At 49.5% G+C, this 20,053-nt stretch overlaps 1 protein-coding gene across 3 annotated transcripts in view; it reads right to left on the bottom strand.

Annotated features, from left to right (window-relative positions):
* Positions 1-20,053, bottom strand: part of LOC142888365 (plexin-A1-like) — a 190,303-nt gene that overhangs the window by 60,387 nt on the left and 109,863 nt on the right. For all 3 annotated transcript variants that reach the window (XM_076026601.1, XM_076026604.1, XM_076026602.1), the window contains exons 9-10: positions 15,715-15,829; positions 3,008-3,208 (exon numbers count right to left, since the gene is read on the bottom strand). In XM_076026601.1, coding sequence (XP_075882716.1) covers positions 3,008-3,208; positions 15,715-15,829 — 316 coding nt within the window. The remainder of the gene's footprint in view (positions 1-3,007; positions 3,209-15,714; positions 15,830-20,053) is intronic.

Genomic DNA, 20,053 nt, shown 5'->3' with positions numbered 1-20,053 from the left:
ACGACAAGCACGACGACCTGTTGATTGATCATGTGATCATGTCGGTCAACAAAGTTGCCTCAAAGCCTTTTTGGCTAACTTGCGTGCTTCTTGCTAGCGAAATCTCTCCTGTCACTTTTACACTTCCTCCTTGCTGCTTCTCATCCAGGCTTGTTGCGATGCTGCTTCTCGGTTAGCCGAGATAGCGACTGTCCTGCATGACGCTAAGTTTACTCGGCCAGCCCAGCCCGGCCCGAAGCAAAGCTCACGACTCGATGAAAGAGCCACGCCGCCGAAACAACTAAAGCAACAACAGCAACGAGAACAACAAGCAGAATTTCCATCAGGTTTGATCTCGGGCTGTTAAAAGGTGCGGCTGGTGGGTTTTTATCTCGGGGACATGAAGACGATCGGAGCAAAAAGTCGAGATCAAATAGCATTGGGGGGGGGGTATAGCACAGGGCCGTCTTTGATAGCAGGTGAAAATGATTTATTTATCAAACGGTTCAACGGCTCAAAGACAGGAAGTGGAGCTGGGAAGCACTTTCATTTTCTAACGTCTCTTTTTCCCCACTCTGACTGGAAGCCTAAGAAGCCGAAGAAGTCGACTCCTTCCGACCCTTCCGTCCTCTTTGGGCTCCAAACTGGATATTTTCCATCTATATATTTGTCTGCTTCCTTCCTCCCATCCTTTCCTGCATCATCGCCTCTTCCTCCTCCTCTTCCTTCTTTGTCCTCCTATTTCTTTTCTTTAATTTGCCTCCCTCACCTCGTTTCCCCTGGTTTTCACCGACGCCTTTTCCGGCTTTCTGCTCCTGTGTGTGTGTGAGTATGTGTGTGTGTTATTTGCCCACAACCCCCCACACACGTCAGACGGCGGCCATGCTGCAATTCATCATCATTTTTTATCTACAGCCACCTTAATTGGATACTATCACAGTTTCACCTGACGAGGAAGGAGCGCCGTGGAGAAATGGAGGCTCACCCATTCACAGCAGCTGAATGGATCCCCCCCTCTAATGTCCTCACACACACACACACACACACACACACACACACACACAAATATCCATGTGTCAACTTTCATAAACAGCTGCACGGGTTGTTTTGGCTGCTATGTGGGCTGTTTTTCCAGTTGCCTGCACCCAGAACATCAGAATGTTAAAATGCAATGAAGAACGGAGGAATTAGTGCGTGTGTGTGTGGGTGCACGAGCACGTGCACGAGCCCATTCACTCGGCCAGCGGATGTGCTGAGGAAGGTCTCTGTACCTCCGGCGTCAGCAACTTTCCAGCAGGACCGTCGCATTAATGAACGTGCGCAATAAAACCAGGCTGCGCAAACGCCCGGCGAGGTCACATGGCGGCGCTACGCGGCTACAGGAAGTAGCGCAGGTGGACAGGAGCGGCAGTAGACGGAGTTGCAGCCAACGGGCCGAGTTGCGGGTTGGTTGGTTGGAGTTTCCATCCAACAGATTCCAAAAAGACGAAAAGCGCCTCAAACCTTTTTGCCAACTGATGGAAGGTTTTGCCGTCTTTGATCCATTTTTTAATGCGGCACTCTTCAAAAAAACATGCCTTAAAAAAGTTTTACATGCAACTCAACTGATGAGAATGTGGGACTCCTCCCCCTCCTCTTCTATGTTCGTTCTTTGTGGAAGAAGTTGGAGACCAAAAAGGACAAAACTTTCTCCTTTACATCCAAATCAAAAAACAGACTTTTGATTTTTGGATGTTTCGCATCTGAACCTTTCACTTTTAATTTTGCGTTGCGTATTTGGCTAAGTGTTGACTGTGTGAAGGCATTTACAGTTTATTTTGGTCTGCCCGTGGACGTGGAGGTGAGAGCAGGTGGTGAGGAACGACACGCTGATTCTAAAGGAGGATAATTACGGTTGTTGCAGATTTTTTGTTTTTACACAGTTTGAGATGCTTTTAAGGCCCTCAGAGGACCAACCTGACAAACACTTCAAGTGACACCGACGAGAGAGAGAGAGAGAGAGAGAGAGAGAGAGAGAGAGAGAGAGAGAGAGAAGAGAAGAGAAGGAATCAAATCAAGCTAGAACTCCTGGAGGGCAGTTAGGCAAAGTGAGTGAAAGTTCACGGAGAGCAGCTTCATTATGACGCCTCCGACCGTCCGTCCATCGCGGTGCGGTGAGAGTGAAGAGTAGGTGCTGAGCTCCACAGAATCACTGAGGTGTTTCCTGCCCGGCAACCGAGCAGCAGCCGGCTAAATGTCCCCCGAGGAGCGACAAGTGACAGGCCAGAGAAGGACCTGCTGCATTTTCACCTCCGCGGCCAGCAAGAACAAAATCAGGGTGGGTTTTTTTTTTTTGTTTGTTTTTTTGATTGCGAGGCAGGTGGCGCTGAGGAGTGGGAAGGGAGAGCCAGCGGATCTGTGACATCCTCAGTTTAGTGTCTGCAGAGCCATCGAAAGGTTTGAACCTCAGATGGAGCTGAAGCCGTTTGGAGTTAATGGCTCTCAAGGAGGTTTTTAAAAAAAGTTGAAAAGTCAGAACAGAAGCTTCAGCTTCAACTTTTCACAGCGGCCTCGTTCGGCCTTTACTTGTCTTCGACTTGAGACCTCTTCCCCCTTTACCGTGATTGTGCATGTTGCAGAAACAAGACCCTTTTTTTCGAAATCCTGCTGCATTTCGCTCACGGCTGCCTGGTCTTTGGCGATCTAACGTGCATCTCTACACCTCAACCCTAAACTCAAGCTGGGATACGTCCTCAACTAGGATCTGAGGAACTGCAGATGCAAAATGAGATGCATCTGCTTTTAATCAGCCAAGTTTCAGCCACTTTTAACTTCTGTCACCCCAGAAAGACTGACGTGGAGGGAAAACTGTGGGAGTTTTCCACATTAGACACCAGAACCTGCAGAACGATGAGGTTTATCGTGTGCAACACGGGTTCAGGTTCGAACCTGGATTAAATCCCTGCAAACAGCCAACGGGGAAAAAAAAAAACACACAAAACTCATCTGGCCTGCAGAAGCTTCCAGTCTGAAAAGCGAAGAGTCTCACCGTGGTCTTCTGACACTGGATGCTGCTGCTGTTGAAGCGCAGCGCCGGCACGCTGTAGGTGTTGCCCTGGATGTGGAAGATGCACTCGTAGTTCTTCTGGCCCGACTGCGGCTGCGGAAGGTTCTGTGCCAGCAGAGTGATGGGCCTCATCACGCCGGCGGGGATATAGATCTGCGTGGAGGGCAGGATCTGAGGACACTCCTGCAGGACCAGAGGGAGAGAGAGAGAGAGAGAGAGAGAGAGAGAGATGTGATTAGAGGGACGGAGGAGACGTGAGCCCGGAGGAGAGCAGACAATCAGTGTTGGGGGGGTGGCTGAACAGGATGTTCCGGATAGGGGAGACGACGGAATAGAGGCAGCGGCGGGTGCATGGGGCGGGAAGGGGGGGGGGAAGAAGAAGGAGGAAAAAAAAGAAAGGAAAAAGTCCCAGTCATTACCGAACTCCCATTTTGTCCAAAATTGCCAATAAATCTCGTTCCTCTTCCTCCCGAGAGTCTCTGGCCGCATTATTCAAAACGCATTCCAATTTATTCTCATGGCGGGACACATCGGCAGGACCCCCTCCCCCCCCGGCCCCACTCCCCCATACCCGCAAAACCGCCATTAAAAATGATCAACACTGTTGAGGGTAAAGTTTTGTCCAATTAATAAGCGGCTGAATGCTGAATGCTGCATGTGGCCTGTTTCTTATTAAAATGACTAGATGCCATTTTAGGAATCTGGGCTTTTTTTTTTTTCTTTCCCGGAGCTTAATGAGGCTGTTACGGAGACCCGGGCCGTGTTTTCCGCCTTTAACGAGCTGCACAGGGGGATATTTTCCGGCGGCGGCGGTGTCCCGCGGATGACGGCGCTCGACCACATTCACGGCGGAGGGACGGACGGGGACGCGGGCGGGGACGCGGGCGGGGTCGCCGCTCCCACTCGCCCGACCAATAAAAACAACAGTTTTTCACACCACGTTAATTGATCGAGACAATCACCGTCCCAGCCGTTCGTTTATTCCTTTATTGGTCGTGTGCGTTGAAAGATGAAGGGATATTATCCCGCCGCGAGTCGGCCGGAAAAACCGTCCCGCTTCACGCGCCGGAGGCCACGGCCGATCCCGCAGTCGTGGACGAATGAGTTCTGTTTAACGAGATCAATGAGGTCACGTGACCGTGCGGTGGCATTTTCTGCTGATTGATTTCTCTGCAACGCGCTCAAATGCCAGTCTGTTTTCATTTCAGCTGTCTTTGCAACACGGCGGCTGCTCCTCCTCCCTCTCTCCTTCCTCTTCCGACCAGAACATTTTTACATACTCGACGATGACTCAGCGGGAACCGGATCGGGATTGAGTAATCTGACAGCTCGCACCGCGAGACGAGCCGCTTTTCAAGCAGCTGGCGGCTCGTATCGACGGAGGAGCCGGCGTCGTCGTAAAAGGTGAGGAGGAGGAGGAGGAGGAGCGGGACGAGGAGGAAGGAAACGGCGAGACGAGCGACGGAGAAAAGATCAAATCAATGCCAGTGAGCCCGAAGGAAGCAGATTGTCAATTAGTGGGGCTGACAGTCAAAGTTGAAAGTATTCACAGATGGCGACAGGCTGCTAATGAACTGCTGCTAGACTCTAATAAAACTGAGAGCGGCGCTGCATGAGCTCCGGGAGGAGGAGGGTGTGTGTGTGCGTGCCTGTGTGTGTGTGTGTGTGTGTCTGAAGTAGCAACCTAATCACTGGATTTAATGTTTGCATCGCAACTCCCTGCGAGAAGAAAAGGAGCGGCGCTGAAGTTGGGAAGAGCTCTCCTCATTTTCCCGGGAATAAATCTCGGCAACTCCCGCTTTAAAGTTTTGATTTGGTAAAAAAAAAACAAAAACAAAAATGCAAAAATACACCTTCAAGGTTCATCCCTATTGTCAAGGTTTTTCATTTCAACTTCTTGCGCTATCTCGAAAGCGGTATATTTAGCCCTCTGTTTGCACCCTCCTGCTGAAAACTGGCGCTGTTGTTACCGTTACATGTTCGGCAGAGGTTCTAAAAAAAGGTGTGGCCTCAAGGGGGCGCAGCCAACATCTGATTGGGGTTAATGTGAGGGGTGGGATTGCGTGGATTTCTACCCGAGGAGGGGTGACAGCGTGCCCTTTGTGACATCACAAAGGGTGTGGAAATTAATGTGCAAAAGGGGGCAAACAGAAGAACGGATGGCGACTTGTCAAACGCGGGATAAGGAATTTGTTTCAACATTCCAAAGTTACATCCCGCCGCTAAAAACTGTTTCCTTCGATCAGTTACTGATGGACTCACCGCAGCTCGCCCACCTCACCTGAAGCAGGTGATATGTCTGATCAAATCCCCTCCAGAAACCGGCAGAACATACAGATCGATGCCTCGCCGTCGCCCCCCCGGCTCCAGGCCCGTCAGGCTGCCAGGCAGTGGGAGGCTAACAGGAAACCAGCAGACGCTGACCAGAAGACGCAATCTCGCAAAACGCAGGGCGGGGGTGCGAAATAGGAGACAGCGGGAGTGGCGGACTGACAGGGAGGGAGGGCGGGTGCGGGTGAACAAAAGAGCGTGAGGGAGAAGTTTGATTAGCGAGCGGCGACAGGTGCCGGAGACCAAGTCTGCATCAGATAGCGCCGCGCCAAGCAGCGCCGCTTGACAATGACACGGCGACGGCGGCGGTGGCGGCGGAGAACCTGAGGGATTCCTCTGATCCGTCGCATCTCTATTTCCTCGTAACGTTTCACTCTCTTGACATCGCCCCACCACCACCACCACCGTTAGACTCCAGCCGACCTCTGCTGCAGGAAGCGTCTCCTTCTAATCAATTGGACTACATACATGGCCGCCTGCCGGGGGCCTCCGAGGGCTTCCCGCTGCAGAACGGCTGCGTTCAGATATTAATGGACTCAGACTGTGGTGAGAGTGGAGGTGGGGGGGGAGGAGTCCTGGGAGCAATACACTCACTTATTAGAGAGGAGCTCTCTCAACAGAAGGGGGTGGGTTGGGTGTGTTGGGGGGTGGGGGGTGGGGGGGCAGGGTTGAGGCAGCGTTGCATCATGGGAGGCGAGGCTTCGGCGCGCGGCCAAACGTTTTTTTTCCCAGACTGTCGGCGCCGAGCTGCACATCCCAGAATGCACCTGGGTGGCGGCACAAGGCGAACACGTCGGTGCTCCTCACGCGCTGGTCTGAGACGAGCTAGCTAGACACACACACACACACACACACACATGCGCAAAGCGATCAAAGGCTAAATCTTGCCCTCTGGCTCTGAGCAGTAAAGCGCTGCAGTCTGAGGCCTGTGGAGTGTTTTACAGCAGCCTTGGGCTCCGGCGGCGGCCGACAGAGTGATCAAAGGCGTCGAGGTGAACCTCCGCCTGAGAAATTAAGCCTCCGCACGGCCAATGAGAAGTCTCCATTAGGGTTGCGCTTCTCACAAGGCCCCAGGTGGCTTCTATGGGCAGGGCTGGGCGTCTGCAGTGGATGCAGGCTGTTTTTTTGGGGTTGTTTTTTTTTTTCTTTTTTTCTTTTTTTTTTTTTATGAAATGTGATGCAATAACATCCAGAGACTCACAGGTGAGCGGCGGCGGCGGCGGTGGCTAAGGTGGTCATCTCCCTGAGGGGAGGCTCTTCATCGTTATCCTCAGATTTCAAGTCCACAGCCTCCTTGATCCATCATAAAAAGCTCCGGTCAAAACAGCCTTTAGTCGGTTAACTGGCTGGGGGAGGGGGGGGGGGGGATCTGAGAATCTTTTCATTAGTTCTCCACACATCTCTCAGTTTCACAGCGCACCTTTGATTGTCTGATGTCTTAACTCCGACATCCTTACAACTTCCTTCCTTCCTTCCTTCCTTCCTCTTCCTGAAACTCCAGTTCCATCCATCCATCCATTTTCAATCCTCGCTTCTTCCTTTTGCAGGGGTCTGCTGGAGCCCACACCAGGTGTCATAGGGTGAAGGCAAGTCGCCAGTTCAATTCCAAATCCATTCACATAGGAATTTGGAAAACCACCACCAGGGCGCCACCAACCGCAGAGATGTGAGTAAAATTACGAATTTAGGGGGCGAACTGTCCCTTTTTTTTGATGTTTCACCATCCAATTAAACCCCTACAATTTGCCGGCGGCTCTTTTCCGGTCATCTGGATGAGAGGTGACTTGAAGGAGGCTCCGCCACTTAAAGGAGCAGCGTGTGAAATTCCGCTCGGGCCCAACCTTAAGCCACCACATCCTCCTCAATTAGAAATTACCGTCAAGCGAGATGAAGACATCGCTGGCGCGGAGATGATGTCAGAGATGAGGCGGAGCGTTCCGATTGGCCGCCTGGTCGTCACCCATGAGGCCAGCCACCGTGAGGCGCTGACAAGCCCCGAGTATGATGGATGAGGTAGGTAGCCCCGTGGTGTGTGCGTGTGTGTGTGTGTGTGTGTGTGTGTGTGTGTGTGTGTGTCGAGGAGGCGGGGTCATTGCAGCGCGAAGGGTCCCCACGGATTAGCGTTACAGTCCAATGAACCATTTCACAAAGCAGGGGAGAGGAGGGGAGCGACCCTATCGACCGGTGCTGCTGCTGCTGCTGCTGCTCCACACACACACACACACACACACACACACACACACATAAACGCAGGAGAAAAAAAAAACATCTGATATGATGACCACATCTCCCTGGAGAGGAGAGTGAGACTCATCTGTTGAGCAATGTCTCCGCTTCAGACGCTAATACAGTTATGCCCTTAGAGGATAAATCTAACAGAAAGTAACACACACACACACACACACACACACACACACACACACACACACACACCAGAGAGTACCACAATAACCTGCAGTAGGTTATGCTGCTAATCCCCACAGATCTGGCCGTTCAATCAAAGCACTGACAGGTCATAAGATTTATCTGTAAAAATCTCTGCAAACATCTTTTCCCAGACACATCTGTCACTGTTTTCTGGTTCTTTTTTTCTTTTTCTTTTGCCCCTGGCTGACAAAAAAGTCTAAGCCTGTAAAAAAAGAAAAAAAAAAAAAAAAAAAGTCACATCTGACTGTAAGCTTTATTAACTCAGAAACATCCACTTTGCTTCCTCTGAGTATTACAAACAGCCTCATCCGTTGTTTTGAAAGCCTCGGAACTGAAGAACGGCAGCCATGGGGAGGCCAGACATCAGATGCGACAGCTGGGTGGCGCTAACAAGCGTTCTGCTTTTGCTTTAGTTTAACCAAAGAGGCTGGGGCCGCTGCACTCGCGTCATTCTTCCATCCCGACCCCAGAAATTCGACAAAAAAAAAGAGAATAAAAAGCCCTTCTCTTCAGCGGCTGGATTCTTCCCACAAGATTCATGCTGTTTCATTAATTCCTTAAATGAGCCGAATGAATCATTTACACTTTAATTATAACACATTCCTGTTGTACTGCATGAGCTGCGGCGAGGTCAGATGGAGCCAAATGGAAGAGCTGGTTTCACCGCCTCCACATGGGTCAGTTAGTTATTGCCGTTCACAATGTAGCTGGATTGCTGATTTTTATTTATTTTTTATTTTTTTTTTGGGGGGATGAAATCTGCCAGATGAAAAGTGAAAACAGTCGGCTCAATAATTGGAGTAATTCATCACTGATCGGAGTTGGTGGCAGTCGGTCGGGCTTCATTACTACAAAGGGAGAAACAAACACAAACAGGAAGGATTCCGCTGCTGCAAAGTGGCTCCAGGTCGCGTTGGAGGCGACTCGGGACGAGTGGCGTTTCACAGGTTTGTTTGTTTTGGTTGTGTTGCCCCAGAATGAAGCAGACTGGTTGCGTTTCCTCTCCGCAAAGACTTCCGTAACAATGTCACGTAACTCATTATTGCGGTTATTAATAAATCAACTACTGATGCGTACAAACGAGAAAATGAAAAAAAAAAAAAAAACACTGTCCTGTCTTTCATTTTCAGACAGAAACCCCCGGTGATGTAAAACAACGACGCAATAACGTTGCTGTCTCTTAATTAAGGCCGTATTTTCTACTGGAGTAGAAACTCCTCCCGTCACCCGGCAGGAAACAAAGACCTTGACGCTGCATTCACGTCTTCATTAGAGCAGAGCACCCAACCTGTGTCGGTATCTCCGATGACCGGCCGCGATTAGGCGTCTATCTGGATGCCATCGCAGCCAACTGGTCAGAAGGGAGGATGTAGCCGATAAGAATCTTCCGGCGGATCGATGGCAGGGTCGAAAAATACGCAACCACCGTGTATTTCTCGACGGCGACGTGCCGCATCCTATCTATTTTGTCAGATTTGGTCTACTTTCAATAAAAAAAAAAACTATAAATTGAGAAAAAAAAGAAATTGACTATGAAACGGACTATAAATTTCAAACAATCAATCAACTTTTATTTGTACAGCGCTAACTCACATCCAAAGACGTCTCAAAGCGCGTTGTACAATCAGAGAAAAAGGAACCAACTGGGCCTACAGTTAAGTAGCCAACTTAATGGGCTTATGGGCAAAGATAGAGGGGAAGGTCGGGGGGGGGCACACATTGCACTCACCCTCCAATCACTGCCCACCACCGGTACCGTCCACACATCCAAATATAGAATCTTCCAATACCAAAACGACGAACCAGGAAACCTAACACTGCACTGACTATGAAACCAACCACTCCGCTATGCTGACGACTCCGCTCACTTTCATACGCGGTCAATGGGCTCGACCAAATCACACACACACATGCACGCACACACACACACACACACACACACACCCTAATTCAACAAGCTTTTTAAAGGTCAAAAAGTTTCCACTTCTCCATAATCACCCGTATCTTGGTCTTGAAACTGGAGAACTGTCGTCAAGTCTTTGCCCCCTAAAGGTTCCCAGGTCCAAAGGAAAAAAAAAAAAATGAAAAGAAAAAGTTTGAGCGCGACATCATAACGCAGCCAACTTGACAACAAAAGACGGCACGGCAGTATGCAAATTGGCCGAGAGCTTCTGAGAGCGAGCGTTTCTCTTTGTGGGAGCCGTTTCATCTTTTATTCTGCGTTTGTGACTCGCACCCTCGTCTTCTTCCTCTTCTTCCTCCACTTCTTCTTCTCTTCTGCAGGGTAAAAGGACTTTTTCATCTCTTTCCCTCAAATGACCCCGACTTCCTCCTCAGTTCGAGTCTCAGGTGGAGGGTTGGCGTGCACCCCCTCCTCCTCCTCTCCGCCACCGCTACTGTCGCACCAAAGTCGGAGCTCCTCGGCACAAAAGAAGAGACTTTGAAGAGCGTCGGAAGCCTCTAGGAGTGTCCACCCACTCCGCTCCGCTCCCCTCGGCTCCGCCCGCAGGTGGAAGAAAAGACGCAGAGCCAGAAAAAAGAAAAAAAACCCTGCGCCGCCGTTTCCCGACAAACACAGCGAGGTAAACAACAGCTCAGCTTCATTAGCGAGATAAAAAAAAAAAAAAAATCCATCACACTGCACCGAGCTACTTTTGAAGAAAGGAGGAGATCGTACTGTTCATTTTATTTATTTATTTATTTTTTTTATCAAAAAGCCTTTTTTCGTCTAAAAGAGGAAGTGACACAGCGAGACAACTTTAGTAGCGAGGAAGCCGAACCCCGACTTGGCTGCCGAGGATTCGCTAACCTGACTGACGCGCTGGAGCGCAGCAGGGTGTCTTCATTTAGCTTTCTGAAAACTGCTTTGAACTAAATAAGAAGCCAGCGGATGAACTTTACCGGCGAACAACCCACCAACCACCTTACGCACACTTTGACAAATCATCCGCTCGGAAGAAAAAGTCCTAAACTTTTTGACATAGCCGTTAGATTTATGTTCCTTTTCGGTGGGTTAAGGGCCCTGATTTAAAAAAAAAAAAAAATTGATGGCGATTGGGACAGTTGATACAACTGGTTGGTCCTGGTTACAGGTTCAACTCCAACTTCCAGCCTCTTCAGTGAGGAATCTGCGAGGATCTCTCCTCCTCCAGTTCCTTTTTTTCAGTCTTGGATGGATTTAATATGAAAAAAGATTGCTAACTTTATAGTGTGAAAATAAATGAGTTGTATATAAAATGAAAGGGAGAAAACAAATGATGATAATGATGATTGTAACAATATGTTGCGGCTTCACAGATCTGGCGCCTGCTCAGGTCTCCATCATCCTCCTCACTCTTGAGGACGTCTCGACAGTTGGACGGCCATTACATTGATCCTCTGAGACGAGGAAAAAGGAAAAAAAAAACTGATTTGATCGCTGCGGTGCAACCAGGGAGAGGCGTTTATTAAGCCATTCGAGGGGAGGAGGAGAAGTTTGCCGTGCCAGAAAAAAATGACATCAGAGTAATCAGCATAAGTGTGACCAGAAAAAAAAGAAAAGAAAAACAGACACCTTTCCATATTTCATCGCGAGCGACTTATTATGCCTGGTAATGAAGGCGCCCTGCTGCGCACAGCGTGCGGCCGTGTGTGTGTGTGTGTGTGTGTGTGTGTGAGAGAGAAGGAGGTGTGCTCATCCATAACAAAAGGCAGGAAGACAGCGAACAAACAGGGCCGGATTGAATGTCTTAATACGAAAAAAATGCTGCAAAAAAAAAACAAAAAAGAAGAAGACAATCAGTAGTTTGGGCGGCAGCAACTTCCAGGAATGAGAGAGAGCGAGAAAAAAAAAAGAAGTAAAGTAGGTTAGGCGGCAGTGAGGAAATAACATGGAATTATTAAGGAGACACTGAGGAGGCGCGACCCTCACGTACACTTTCATCACCCGGGTGGAGGAGCTCTGGCCTCCCACGCCTCCTCCCTCCTCTCATCATCTCCCCTCTTCCTCCACCTCCTCCTCCTCCTCCTCTTCTTCTCTTTCTCTCTTCCAGGCCGCTTGTCGCCGCTGCTCCCGCCCACTCCCGTCTTAAACTCTTCCTACCTCGCCGGCTCAGCCCTTCCTTCTCCATTTCAAAGCTTGTCCTCCCCTCCTCGGCTGTGTCCTCGCGCGACTCCCTGCCAGCGCTAACACGTTGCGTTCTCGCCCTGAATTCTTCTCCTCTTCATTTTGGGAAAAATGAAGGATTTTTTTTTTTTCCCCCCCGAGTACATTTGCAGGATCCGCTCGAAGAAAGCACAAAAACTGCATCAGTTGCTTGTTTGATGCTGTCGAACGGATGTAGTGGCATCAAAATATTTGATTTGGTGCAATAAAAGTCCAATAAATCCTATTTTGGTTGGATTTAAAAGAAAAATAACAGCGACTTGGGGGAGAAAAAGTGCAGCTACTGAACTTTTTGAACGCGGCCTCTTCGAGAGAGAGAAAACCAAAAAGCTCACAAAAACCAGCTGCAGTGCCAGCAACCTTCCACATGAGGCGCTGGACACTCTTGCGCTACAATAGGATCGTTGAAAGGAGACAAAGCTCAAATAAATCCACAGCTTTTTTTCACCGCTAACTTGGAATCATTTCATCTCGGCGCAGCTGCTTTTCATGAACGAAGCCCGAGCTTTGCTTGGTCTCTGACAACTAGGCCACTGCCTCACTCCTCCTCCTCCTCCTCCCCCTCCCCTCCCCCTTCTTGTTTTTTTCAAACTGCGGCTGCTCCACCTTTCCCTTCTCATCTCATCTGTCTCTGTCCATTAAACACGCCGACGATCACAGCGGCATCTGGAGATGCATCTTTAAGCTTTAATACACTCTGAATAATTAACATGTGCACGCGCGCACACACACACACACACACAAACACAGGCCCGTGGGGGCGGGGGATTGCTCGCTTTGTGCGTGAACCTCGGAGCCGGGCGACTCAAAGGAGTCGCGCAGAGGAGGCGCTCGACTCGGTGGCTGCTGCACGTTCACCTGCAGCTGCAGCAGCAGCAGCAGCAGCAGCAGCAGCAACCTGACACTCTACTCATCACCGTGATTCATCCTCTCATTAGCGATGCCGATCCTCCTCACGTCTACATCCAGCGCCTGCTCATCAGCAGCCCGGCTAACGATTATCAATGAGGCCGAGAGTTACGTGGCAGCGGCGGCGGCAGCAATGCATCACGGGCCTGTACTGTACGGTACCGCCAGGCCACCAACGTAAGGGGCGGGGGCACAGAGAACGGGGAGGAGTTAAGATGGAGATGAGAGGAAGCTAAAAAAAAAGGAAATAAAATAGAGGAGGGGTCAGAGGTGGTTGGTAGGATTGGTCTGCGGCCGTTTTAGGGCGGGGCTTAGCGAATCAGAGTCGGTCAGGATCCCGAAGCTTCCGTCACCAAAACAAGTAACTAGTAACAAGTGAGTGAAAAATGTTTGATGTATTTTACATTTACTTTGTATTTTGCTATGAGTTTTAAATGATATTAAATATATATACACGACTAGTCAAAAGTTTGGACACATCCGATGTGTCATGTCTTTTCTTTCACTCTACTGACACTGCAGTTTCTCATTGAAGGCATCAAAACTACGAATGGACAAAATGTATCAGAAATATCACCACCTTTCATAAAAAGCATATAAAAAGTTATTTCACGTGTTTTTCTTTGCTGCATCAGTGCATATAGCTTGCTCATATAGTTCATGTCTTCAGTGTCTTGTCTGTTTGATGTCTGCAGTGTAGAAAGTTGTTGAGAAGGTGTGTCCAAAGTATTTCATCATTTTTTTTTTTTGTATTTTAAGAGTGTCAACATGCTTCATTTCAACTGGCAGTAAAAAAAAAAGAAAAAAGAAAAAAGAACTGACTGCCCCAGTTCACCCAGTTCATCCAATTATATTATCAGATTTTTTTTTTTTTTTTCTCAAACGTGCCGCCTCTTTTCACAAACATTCTCTCTTCTGGCCCGTCAGTTCATGAATAACTGAAACAAAACCCAATTCTCCTTTTTTCTTGTGAACAATGTCATTATTTTTTCTTTCTCTCTCTCTCTCTTTCTCTCTCTCTCTCTCTCTCTCTCTCTCTCTCTCTCTCTCTCTCTCTCTCTCTTTGAAGCTTAAAACACACAAACACAGCCCCTCTCTCCAGCCTGCGGTCCAACGTCGGGACTCGGCGGAGCGGATCAGATTCGTTTGTGTCAGTTTGTTTATTTGTTTGTTTGTCCTGCCCTTTTCCTTTCTGTTTTTTTTTTTTTTTTTTTCCGCTTTGCGTTCTCGTCGTTTCCGCCCGGCGACACCCCCCCCCCCCCCCAAACCCCCATTCACGGCCTCCTCAAGTGTTTCTCGCCACTCTCGCAATTTTCTGCCTGGTCGCCCCTAATACGGCGCTCTGTTTATCTGCCGCCACGACAAGTCTGATTTATAGAAACGCGGCGCCGGCGACAACAGATAATTGCGTTGCCTTTTCTGCCAGGAGGCCCGGCAACGTTAGCGGCTGTTTGTCTTGCTGCGCGGCGAGAGGACGAGACACTGCGGCGGCGACGGCGGGGGGGGGGGGGTCGATCAGATACGAGGTGAAGTCGTCCTCCAGGTGTGAGCGGAAAGGCGGAGGGGGGGCGGGGCCAAAGCGTTGCATCACGTTGGTTTTGGGCGACCTGCTGCTGGAGAGAAAGTTTTTCCAGGTTCAACGGCCAGCAAAGGGGATGTAGGGCAGGGAGGGGGGCGGGGGGGGCTGCTTAGTATTGGAAGCAAACTAAGGGCTGCAGGAGACGTCACGTGACAAAAAGCGACACCGCCTTTTAAAATGATGTCTTTTTGCACACGGGTGACATCCAAATCATCAAGCAGAAGAAAAAGAGGCTGCTGCTGCTGCTGCTGCTGCTGCTGCTGCCCTTCACAGCGTTAATAACAACAATCCACGCAGAGACGGGCCAACGTGACCCGCATGTACGCCTCTTTCAAAAGAGTACGAAAAAAAATATATATATAAATATATATATATATATTTGTGTATTTTTCACTGAGAAAGACCTCCATCTAAGCCAGTCACATTCAAAGTGTCTGGTAACCATGGTAACACCTGCGAGACATCACTGTGCGAGAGAGGAAGGCAACAACAAGGAGAAGAGACGGACGAGCTGCAACAAAAAAAGATAAAAAAATAAAAAAAATAAAAAATGGGGGGAAAAAAACGAGGGGGGATAAAAAGGGTAAATTGTGGAGGCTCTCCACATGAAGCGGGGATGGATGACAGCATGAGTGTGTGTGTGTGTGTGTGTGTGTGTGTGAGAGAGAGAGAGAGAGAGAGAGACGCCACACGCCTGGAATTATTTCCTCATCTTGTCTCGCCTGGACATTTTAACACCGGGAAAATTTTGTGGCTGCACGCAGACAAAAGAAGAGCATTACACGTTTATAAGCACACGTACGCACAAACACACACACACACACACACACACACGCACAAACAGCCTACAGTAGGTGCGTGTTTGAACATCGGCAGGTTTTTTGCCGAGACAGAGACACTCGTCACCAAGGTCCCTTTGTGATGTCACAGAGAGCCCAGATACCCCCCCCCCCACCCCACCCAATCCCTGTCGCTTTTTTAAACATGTGGAAGGTCCAACGCAGGTGCCAGTTTCAACAGGGGGCTGTAAACGCGGGGCTAAGTCCGCTAATCTCTGGAGATCTTTAGAGAGTCAAACTGGAATCCTGTTGAAAAAAAAAAAACAAAGATCTGAGAAAACGGAATGAAAACGGCGAGAGTAGCGACTCTTTTGCTAAAATCCACACATCAGACGCAGCTGATGCAAAAGGTGTGAAACCTTCACGTTCTCCCCTGACGTGGGGCGGCAGAGAGGCAGCGAGAGCGCAGAGAGACGGAGAGAAGCGAGGCCGTCGTGGCGGGGCGGGGCGGGGCTCCTACCTGGGACGTGTTGACTCGGCCCTCCTGGAAGGAGCAGTCGCTGGCGTCCTGCGTGCACATGTGGCGGTACTTGCACCAGTGGCAGGGGAAGTTCCCGGTGACGCAGGACAGGCACCTGCAGGGGGCGACAAGGAGAAGGAGCGGGAGAGTGAGGCGCCGGGAGAAAGCGATGCTCTGCTACGAGCAAAGAAACGGGCCACAGGGGGCGCCGTGGTACCGATAGCTGAGGGGTTCTGAAGTGTAGACTTTTGTTCGGGATGATTTAGTTTTTTTTATTTCAAACCGTATCTCTTTGTCTTCTTCTGTCTAGTGACAGTACGGCCTTTTTGGTAACTGTTTCCAAGGTGACCACTTGCGTCCAACTTCTCGTGAATTTTTGTTTTATTTTGCTCATCGAAAGCAAGTTAAAAAATTTAAAAATAAATGAAAGAGAGCACAAGATTTTCGTCATCTTCCATCATGAATAATGTTTGCATTCATTTAGATGTTAGCATCCATCCTCACATCAATACCAATCAATATCGATATTAACATTGGTATCGATATTATCGATATCAGAACAATAGCTCATCCCACTTGGTGGTAACCCTCGAAACAAACACAGAGACATTTTGTCCCACTTTTGTTTTTGCATCTTAAATACGCCAAAAAAAAAAAACACAAAGCACAGCTAAAATCTGATTGGCTGAACTGTTGCTAGGCAAGGCGGCGGCAGCAGCAACGGCGCAAACACGGCTAAGCATGTCATCACACCCTGACGGGCCTAGAGCGACCTGGAGTCTACAACATTTTCACATTTATTTATTTTTACTTTTTTTTTTCTTTTTTTTTTTTTCGCAAACAGACAAATCGCCTCAAAAAAAATCACGTCAGGACTGACAAGTTCCGCCGCCGCCGCCGCCGCCGCCACCGCCCGGTTGCATCAAGACTCGGTGGCGGCTGTCAGCGAGGCCCGGAGAATCCACTCCGCCCTCCTCATTCTCCATGCTGCGAGGCTTACAGCCGACTAAGCTGGCAGGCGAGATAAGCCTGTTTTTATATAACACGTGGACCCCCCCCCCCCTCCCCCTCCAACACACACACACCCACGCACCCTCACTACCACCTTCCTCTACTTCAGAGTTGAGCAAGTAAAATAAAATTGGAAAACATGGATTACCTCATTAGGTGAAAAACAAGGCTAGTGTTAGCGACCGGGATTAGCTTCTAAACGCTCTACTAATGTGTTTATTGAGTTAATTCAGGTCAGCGAGGTTCGACCCCAGCTAAACCTGCTAGCGTAGCTTCAGCCCCGTCAACAACAGGCAACTTTATTTTGTTTTGGTTCGCTCTCTCTCCCTGTGTCTGCCTGTCTCTCTCTCTCTCTTAATCTGCATGATTTTTGCTAGCGGAGCTCCGGCAGGAGGCAGCAGCTCGCCCGGCTGCCAATCATCCGACACCCACTGTCAGGGAACAGCGAGGCTCCTCTTGCCCACCTCTGTCGTCATGTTTGACATTTTAAAGCGAGCAGCTTTAGCTCCAAAAAGCACCACTTGAACTGGGTTGTTTTTTGTTTTTTTTTCATTATTTGTTTGAAAGAGAGCGTTCCAAACCGGTGGGAGAGGAAAAAAAAAAAAAAAAAAAGGAAAAAGATCAAAAAAACACCGTTTCAGAATGTGACTTTCACTAACTGGAGGTTTTGGGCCTCACTGTCATCCGTCCTTTTATCAAACTACTGAGACAAACTCTACTTTAAAAGAATGACACAACACCTTCAGGTTATCAGATTTTTTTTTGCGGGGGAGGGAAATAAAACACAAATGTCTGTCTGCACAGAAACAGCAACGAAATGACATCTAGTACTCCCTAATGTGTGTGCGTGTGCCGCTTTATAAAGGGCTGCGTGATCATGTGACTAAATGTGAACCTTCGGCAACAGCAGAGTCTTCCTCCTGCGCCAGACACTGTGTTAGCAGCTGCTAACGACAGTATAGCTTGCTAATACTGCAGCCGAAACTCTCCAATTCAATTGCAGGCGTCCATATCTAATGGGACACCTACGATATTCTGGACTTGGTCGCATGAAGATTTGACCATGACATGGCGACGGGCCCCATGTCATGTCGCAATTGTATACACGTTTCAAACATTTCAAGCAAGCATCCACATTGAACAAAGAGGTGCTTGGCGTGAGATCTGCTCTGGTAACATCAGTAGGATTTCTAATGATGATGATGAGTTAAAAAAAAAAAGAATGTCAAAGAGCGCCACCTGTGGGATTATTCCGGTGAACTGCGTCTCAGTGTGGGTGAGCGAACAGCCTCTGAACCTCTTCAGCACTTGGAGAGGTCAAACAGACACAGTCAAGATGGATCTTTTTTTTTTTTTTTAAATTCTGTTGCTGCGACTGCAAGAGGAAACGGTCGGCGTTTCAGTTGGAGAGAGCGCCACCTTTCACGCAGGAGGATGCAACGGCTTCGCTCTCGCTGCCTGCCGTGCTGGAAGCGGTGGTGGTGGTGGGAGGCGGCTGAATGAAAAAAAGAGACCCTCTTGAAATTGGATTCCCGTCTAATCCCGGCTCCGCCTTTGTCCCCCCCGTCCTTGGTTTATTCAGATTTCCGAGGGTTAACCCCCCGCCCCCCTCTAAATCCGCCGCTTCGTATAGGCCGGTGATAAGCTCGGCGAGACTGTGTGGAGTTGCTGGAGTGCCGGCGCGAGCTTCATAATCAATGTCGGTGGATTTCCGTGGGGAGACGGCGGGCCGAGGGTTATGCTAACAGTCTGATGTTTGTTAGCGGAGCCGCTGAGCCAGTTCCTCCTCCATATTAACCCCAGGGTGCATCGATTTCTTGTTGCAGGGGGTGCGAGAGTGTGTGTGTGTGTGTGTGTGTGTGTGTGTGTGTGTGTGTGTGTGTGTGTGCTTGGGGCCGCATTAATGGGCGCTCGCTCGCTCGCTCTCACACTGAGACTCGCTTGCGAGGAAGGTGAGGAGCCGTCGGCCGTGTCAACAACCAGGGCGGCGCTCCGCTGGGTCACCTGGGCGTTTGAGGCTCCAAGCCCCGCCCCCTCCCCCTTCTAACCCCCCCCCTGCAGCTGAGCCATTGATGCCTGGACAAGCGGCGTTGGGGTAAGTGGCTGCTGCTAGCGCTGCTGCAGTGCAGTCAATAAAATCTCCCGCTATTTAACAAGACCCAGGAACAGCCGCAAAGAGCCAAACACCCATTTTTTCTTCTTCTTCTTCTTTTTCTTCACGTTCCTGGAACACAAAGCGTGCACGGACGCCGTGTTTGATTCAAAAGAGGAAAATTCGCCGACAGACTCACGGCTCCTCCCCTGAAAAAAACAGAATAAAATAAAGAAAGGAAAAACACGCGACCCAAATGAAGTAGGCCGGTGACCCATTTGCAGGCGGCGCGGCAAACACAACAAACCCCCTAATCAGCACTTGGAGCGACGAGAGGCCCGCTGTGATTCTGATTAAAGCCCCTGATGATGCCGTGACATCACGGCTCCCCGGCGGCTTCGGTGTGGATTGTGTCGTCGGAGACAAATAGCGGCTCCCCGCGTTATGGAATCTATAAATAGGCCAGTCGCGAAAGCACAAGACGTGCAGCCGAGATGTTTGAAAACTCGGGAGGACTCAGACGCCGTCAGAGAAACTTGGCTGCGTGCTTCTTTTTTTTTTTTCCCCTTGCTGTTGTTTTTCCACATTTGCGCGACGTCCCTTTTTAGCGACAATGTTTAAATTTTGAAAAACTGCTTTGACATTTAACTTGCAGAATTAACTCAACCTCAACCACCGTTCTGCTAAATTTCTTTCTTTCACGGCGACTGTGGCTCGGGAGGATGACCGAAAGGTCGGCGGTTCAAATCCTGCTCCATCCTGGTCCGTCGTTGTGTCCTTGGGCAAGACACTGAACCCTAAATTGCTCCCAGTGGGAGCAATGAGAGGCCATTGTAAGGCGCTTTGGGATAGCGTGAAGGTGCTGGAAAGAGCACTATACAAGTGCAGTCCATTTACCATTCTAGAATTTTCTCGCTTCTGATTGGTCAACACATCTGTACCGGTATCAGTGCGCTGTCTGTATCACTTGTCACCTCGATGTGCAGGACGTGCAGCTCACCCTGCTGGCAGCCGCTGCCCTCTGGTAACCCCAGACGATGCTGACTTGGATAGAAGTTGAAGAATGATTCCAGGGGGAGCTTTTCAAAATGGATGCGCGCTGCGGCACAACCTCGCTTACTTCCTCTGCTAACTCTCTGCGTTCCCTATGCCCCAACCAACTCAACCGCTCCTCCTCCGGCCTCCTCCCCCATCTCTTTATTTTCTGCTTTCTCTCCTTTCACCGCCTCCGGTGCG

This window comes from Nelusetta ayraudi, unplaced genomic scaffold (assembly GCF_046127955.1).
Source record: "Nelusetta ayraudi isolate G7.1 ecotype Tasmania unplaced genomic scaffold, CSIRO-AGI_Nayr_v1 ptg000019l, whole genome shotgun sequence".
NCBI lineage: Eukaryota > Metazoa > Chordata > Actinopteri > Tetraodontiformes > Monacanthidae > Nelusetta > Nelusetta ayraudi.
The sequence above is the reverse complement of the archived record's forward strand: the minus strand, read 5'-3'. Positions and strand labels throughout refer to the sequence as shown.